Source organism: Micropterus dolomieu, linkage group LG10, assembly GCF_021292245.1.
Source record: "Micropterus dolomieu isolate WLL.071019.BEF.003 ecotype Adirondacks linkage group LG10, ASM2129224v1, whole genome shotgun sequence".
NCBI classification, from domain to species: Eukaryota; Metazoa; Chordata; class Actinopteri; order Centrarchiformes; family Centrarchidae; genus Micropterus; species Micropterus dolomieu.
The window spans coordinates 3,561,292-3,567,845 of record NC_060159.1 but is presented as its reverse complement, the minus strand read 5'-3'; the positions used below and the strand labels follow the sequence as shown (position 1 = coordinate 3,567,845).

The following is a 6,554-nucleotide window of genomic DNA, read 5'->3' as shown; positions in this document are numbered from 1 at the left end:
TCCCTGTTGGCGTGGGGGGGGGGGGGGTCCGACGGCAGCGGCGGGACCCTACTGTCATCATCCCAGAGCCACCCAGCTGTTTCAGCGATGACAGAGTCATCCGGACGAGATAAGCTCGAGAAACGTGCAAGCAGGAAGTGCTAAAAGCGGAAAGTAGCCAATCAAAGTGCTGCCAGCTAACTATCATTCTGACAGCGCAACATCGCCGTCAGCAGTCGCAGTGATACGTCGACAGGTATGTCTTCGTCCGCCTCACGAGACAACGTCGTTAAAAAGAAGCACGTTCGTTTCGCCAGCATGGAGGACAACAACGACGAGCAGGAGGAGGACACCCTGTTCGACAAGAGGAAGGAGGCCGGGAGAGGGCTGAAGAGCGCGCTGAAGGCGGTCAAGAGGACGAAGAAACCGGGATGCGACGACCGTGTGGAGGTGGTCGGCGGACGGAGGGGCGGACATGGAGCGTGCGGCCGCTGGATGGTCACCCTCTCGCTCTGTGCTTCTTTCCTAGGCTTGGTAAATTTAGTTGTGCATGACGAACGTTAGCTAAAACAGTGTGTTTTTACATGGACAAATGTTCCATGAAAATGTACCTGTGTTCCCTCAGGCCCTCCTTTCATTAACAGGACTGCTGGGCTCGTGACGAGCAAATGGCTAACTCGTCAGTACACCTGAGTGGCTAAGCTTATTCTAATGTCATGTTGTAACAAACACCTGTTTACACTCGAGGATTTAGTTTATAATCTGGTTCACGAGGAAAGAGTTTTAATACAGTTTAATTAGATGTGCATTCCTGTACAGATCACACTTCACTGTGTCACATTCTGACCCATGTGCATCACCTGGATCCACTCTGTCATTTGTTGTTACAATGGTGCAACGAAAATACATTCACATGCAAAAGCTGGTCACTTTTATAAATGAGACAAGCTTAGTGCTCCCTAACAGTCAGTCAATAATGGCCAGGGGTTGGGATGTGCAGACAGATGGATATCCAGGTGTTTAAAGAGAATGCTGCAGTATCCTGCGCAGGCAGGATTTACATGGTTGTAAAACTTGCTCTTCAACTGTGTTATTTGCATCAGATTACTGAAATCCTACCTTGCATAGGTCTGCTTGCTTCTGGGCTGCGACGTTTTCCTTTTACACTGGGAAAAGTAAAATACACCCAGGCTTTGTTATTTCAGCAACAGCCAGGGATCCCTTTTATTTACTTACAAAACATGGAAGTTAAAAAAGCTGTGGTCTTTTTAAGGAAACAGCGGGATGGTTGTTAAACAAACAATGTCACGCTAAAACACATTTTCACTGATATAGAAAGCTGCCAGGGTAGTTTTTCTTTTGCATAAGCAGTCCGGCATGGTTACATTTAAAGTAAAGGTGAGTCATTCAGAGCGTTTCTGTGCATAGTTATTGATCGATGAATGATACAGGAAGAAGCAGAGATGTCAATTTCTCTCTCAAAAGTAGCTTTAAGCATCACTGAGCATCACACATTATTCAGCCTTTACTCATCAGGTTTGTCCCACTGAGATAAATTATCTCTTTTAGAAGGGAGAGCCGGCCAAGAATAGCAACAGCACGGAGTTTGAGTAAATACATGGAGTCTCGTTACTATGTTTTGAAGTGTAAGATCAGTCTGCGTATTGTTCTTTTCAGTAGGTGCAGAACACCGAAAGCTTTCTCTCTCAGTGCAGTTTGGATTTTGGCCAGAGAATCAAAGATTGTGATTTCCATGTTTTGAGTTTAGCAGAGGAGATAAGTAAATTAGAATTTTGCCAAGAATGTCTTTGTAAACAGTTTGTAAAACATCTCAGTGCCCCGTGATACGGGCTGTCCGGCATGTGAAGACAATGAGCAGAGGCATTCACGTACAGCACAGCACCCTAATCCATTACAGGTAAAAAGGTCGACTCCGCCAAATGTAAGATGTAGAACAATTTCCAGGGGTGAGTGTTTCTTTTTAAACACAGTAACTCTGCTTTTGTAACTCATGCTGATCTCTCGCTGTTCTAGGGGATGAGTATCTCTGTTCTTGGCCCCACGTTCGAGGACCTGGCTGTGAATGTGAAGAAGAACATCAGCAACATTTCTTACATCTTCGTCGGCCGTTCTGCGGGCTACATCGGCGGTTCCCTCTTAGGAGGCATTCTCTTCGACTGCATGAACCCCCATCTCCTGCTAGGTAACCCGTCACCCAACGGGCAGCTGGCCTGTAGCTGCAAATGGAGTCGGTGTCTCAGTTTAAAAACTTTATCGGCTCTGTTTTGTGACAAAGATGTCGTCAGGTTTACAGGCCGGGATGTAATGAAAGGGGACTAAGATGAGGGGTTTAGAGTATGCGGTCAGTCCCTCAACCAGGAGGTGTATGTCCTGTAACCTGTAACCTACCTGTAATCTTCACATCCAGTCTGGTTACTTAACAGTTTCTTCTGACTCTTTACACTTAATGAAAATGTTTTCTCTGTCCAGGGTTTTCTATGCTGGTCACGTCGTTTGGAATGTGTGCTATCCCTTTCTGTAAGCAGGCTCTGCTGCTCACCGGGCTCATGTCCAGCATTGGGATGTCTATGGGTGTTCTGGATACAGGTACGACAACATTTAATACACGAACAAACAGTACAAGGGTCACTAACCCAGAGTGACGACGTTAGTGGTTCAGTAGCAGCCAATTTAATGAGGATTTATATATGGAGCCTTGCAGGTGTTAAAGGGATTAATAATTAATTCCTTCAATTTAACTAAAGATTCTACACACACAGGATATTTTGGCTGACTAGAGCTGTTGTCGACGTGGGTCTTGTTTAATTGATGCATTCTGAACTTTTCTTTTAGCTTTCTTGCACGTGCAAGTAACTGAATTATGACTGAAGATCGATTGCTAGAACTTGTGTTTTCGTAACGCGTTATCTTTGGTGCTCCTTAAACATATTTTACTATGAAAATATAAGTTGTATGACCCAAATGATTGCTCACAGGATCAGGAAATGTGATGCAGGACACTTAACATGCAGCGGCTCACACAGTGCCTCCGTGATAAATGAATCTCTTCTTTCCGTTAGGCGGGAACGTCCTCATACTGAACACATGGGGGGAGCAGGCGGGTCCTCACATGCAGGCTCTGCACTTCAGCTTCGCAGCCGGGGCCTTTGTGTCTCCGATCATAGCCAAGCTGGTGTTTGGGCCTGACGGGAACAGCAGCACAGGAATCATACCAGACAACTCCACAGAACAAATCACCAAGGCCCCCGACCCTCACACCGCCGCCCGCTATGTCCACAGCAGGAGCAGCACTCTCAAATCCATGTGGGCCTACGTTGTGATCGGCTCTTTCGTCTTTTTCATCTCCTTCCTCTTCTTCATCCTCTACACTCGCAGGAGCATGTCACAAGACAAAGCCCGCACGTCGTCCGGAAAGCCCCTGGTAGCCAAGCATCACCTGGCTCTTGTTGTCCTGCTTTTCTTCTTCTTCTTTGCATATGTAGGTGCTGAGGTAGCATACGGCTCCTTCATCTTCACCTTCGCCAAGGACTACGCCCATATGGATCAGTCCCAGGCGGCTGGGCTCAACTCGTTGTTCTGGGCGGCGTTTGCTGCCTGCAGGGGGTTGGCTATCTTCTTTGCGGCCTGCATGTACCCGGGCACCATGATCCTGCTCAGCCTGGTGGGCTCCACCGTGTCCTCTCTGCTTCTCTGCCTCTTCAGCAGGGAGAACGTGGCCCTCTGGGTGTGCACTGGTCTGTACGGGGCGTCCATGGCCACCACCTTCCCCAGCGGAATCTCCTGGGTGGAGCAGTACACCACAGTGACGGGCAACACGGCGTCTGCCTTCGTGGTGGGTGCAGCACTGGGTGAGATGGTGTTGCCCGCTCTTGTAGGCTTCCTGCTGGGGAAGTTCAAGGACCAACCCCTGCTCATGTACCTGTCACTCATCACCGCCACCTTCACCGCCATCCTCTTCCCGGTTATGTACAAGCTGGCCTCGGCCCCAAGCAGCCAGAGCAGGAAACCCCGCGCCAGGGGCCGGCCTGACGCTGACGACAGCGAATATCGCCAGGCGCTGCTGGACTCAGGAGCCAATGACGAGGAGGAGGAGGAGCAGGACAACGAGGCCGATCAGTGGAACGACGCAGACTTTGAGGTTATTGAAATGGATGACACGGCCAGTCTCATCAGTTCACCCAGCAAGGCGGCCTCTCCTCCTGATGTCACTGGGCTAACAGGGAGCGCCGCTGCCTCCAACACCCAGGTGTCAGAGCATGCAGGTGGAGCCTCTTTCTCAGACATCACCCCCCTGGTCGGAGACTCCCCCAGATGCAAACTGCTGCTCTCTCTGGACAGAGAGAAGAGAGACTGAAACTTCCTCTGTTGATGTCTCACTAAACACTAGAAGAGCCACGCCTCTAACATAGCTGTGCTCATTTGTTGTCCTGAATCTGAAAACTCCAATATTGATGAAGAGTTCGGATGATTTACTGTGCAGTGAATGCAAAACTGACTACTGACCGAAACCTGTGCAGCTTATAAACCACCCATACAGTATGTTGACTTTTGCACAGACTCAGCTTGTGGACCCCTCCTGGATGATGAAGGATCAGCTTTTTTAACTGTACTGCTCCACAGCAGATTGTTATACATAATAAAATGTGTCATTGATTCTCTACACAGAGTCTGTGTAGGCCTGCTCCCCTCCTCAGTGAGGTCAAAGGTCAGGGAAGACTAGAGAACAGATGTCCCAGGGCTGGCAGAATTCAGTGCCTTGCTCGAGGACACGTGAGCTGAGTGGATGAGCTGAGCCAGGGACTGTTGCCCTCTTCATCACGCCACCCTGCTGCCAAAAAAACCAGAATTTTAGAAATGTAATTTAATTTAATTTTGCACTATTGCAGTGATTTCATAAACGGTAGGACTTGTGTGAGATGATAAAGCTTTTTTTTCTTGTTAGACTTTTGTAAAGCTCAGATTGTTCTGTTTGTCGTGCACTGTAACGTGTGGTGTGGCCTGTGCTTCTCTAAGTCACGTGGTGTCACTGTGATTCATTTGTTTTTGGTACTCAATCATTGACAGAGGGCATTTCAATACATTGACTTTTTATTATATCAATCTCAAACCTCCACCCACAGCTATGTCCATTAAAAACAAACCAAAAAACACTTTCATCATTATTTTTTTTACATTTATACAAATACACAGATCCTGTGTACGGCTGTAAGGGGGAGTGAAGACTGGATCTCGATGTGGTCTGAGGACAGGTTTTGTTGTTTTTTTTGCACAGAAAATTGGAAACTTACACGAAACCATATATGCACAAGGAAATCGTAGTCTTCATGACATAAATTATCAAAATACAGTATTGCAACAGTCCCAGATTAAAAATAAATGAAATGGTTTCCAGTTTCCACACTCTGTAGAGAGAGTATGAAATATGAAATCTGCCAAAATGGACATTAATACAATCAAGGTTAACAGAAACACGAAAAGTGGCATCCTTAATCAGAATGTATAAAAACAGATTTGATTTCATTCATGGCCGGAGCTTTAGTTCTTTTTAATGCTAATGCACAGTGAGGTTATAGATGGAGCTATACAGGAACTATTTACAAAAAGACTGCAGTCGATATAAAAATGAAGAGAAGAGAATTAGTGGTTTGAATGTAGTTTATCTTGAGATTTTTAAGGAGCTCCTTAAAAACCAATGACTTCAAACTGCCACAGCGCATACAAGATTCGACAAGTCATCCGTGATTGGACTGCACTCAGTTTCATGACAGGCAATCTGCTGCTGTGTCACCAAAGACATCAGCTTTCACTCGGCCCGTAGCAGCTAATGGAGATGGCAAACGAGCATGAAGACAAACAAGCCCTGGAAGGGAGGGAGCGCTCCCCACAGGAGGCTCGCACCAGACCGTCTGCACACGCAGAGAAATACTGAGTAATAACAGTTACAAGACAGAATGAAACCCAACTGGGTTCAAAGCACCATTTAAACTATTACAACTCAATCGACAATGAAACACTGGGGGTGGGGGGGAAGCAATTAGCACCAAATCGACTGGGAGCTCCGGGGTTCAGGAGCCAATCAGAACTGCTCCAGCAGCTGTCGGAGGTAGGGGGCCTTGGAGAGCTGTCTGTTGACCCGGGACAGCTTGTACAGGACGGGACAGTCCAGGGACACACAGGGCACCTGCCGCTCTGCACAGCCGCTACAGTTCCTACAGATCTGGACACACAAACAGGAGAGCTGGGTGACCGCAGAAATGTTCCACTCTTGAGGCTGCGCTACATTTGACGTGATCTTTATTTATACTGTAGAAATGCTGAGGAACAAGCCTGCAAGATCTGAAAAGTATTTCATTATCTATAATCTTACTACCCCTCCAGCTAAGAGTGACATCACAGTTGCAAAGTTGCTTTATCTATATGACTAGCAAAACACTACATGGAGGCTGGGTTAATGAACGTGGATATACAGCACACGTTTGTAGAAATGCAACTACTGGATGACATGGTCCTTACTGTCTCTTCAAAAATGGAGAATGTCCTCAATTTTCCCACAT

The 6,554-nt window shown here is 47.0% G+C and overlaps 2 protein-coding genes across 2 annotated transcripts in view; one reads left to right on the top strand and one right to left on the bottom strand.

Annotated features, from left to right (window-relative positions):
- Window positions 1-29: 29 nt before the first annotated feature.
- On the top strand, window positions 30-5,150 carry mfsd4b (major facilitator superfamily domain containing 4B). Its single transcript, XM_046061199.1, has 4 exons — window positions 30-513; window positions 2,014-2,182; window positions 2,470-2,586; window positions 3,060-5,150. Exons 1-4 carry the CDS (start codon window positions 238-240, stop codon window positions 4,352-4,354), a joined length of 1,857 nt encoding a protein of 618 aa, XP_045917155.1. The 5' UTR covers window positions 30-237; the 3' UTR covers window positions 4,355-5,150.
- Window positions 5,071-6,554, bottom strand: part of rev3l (REV3 like, DNA directed polymerase zeta catalytic subunit) — a 79,541-nt gene continuing 78,057 nt past the window's right edge. The window contains exon 32 of the mRNA XM_046061198.1: window positions 5,071-6,217. Within this exon, the coding sequence (XP_045917154.1) occupies window positions 6,077-6,217 (141 nt within the window). The 3' untranslated portion in view covers window positions 5,071-6,076. The remainder of the gene's footprint in view (window positions 6,218-6,554) is intronic.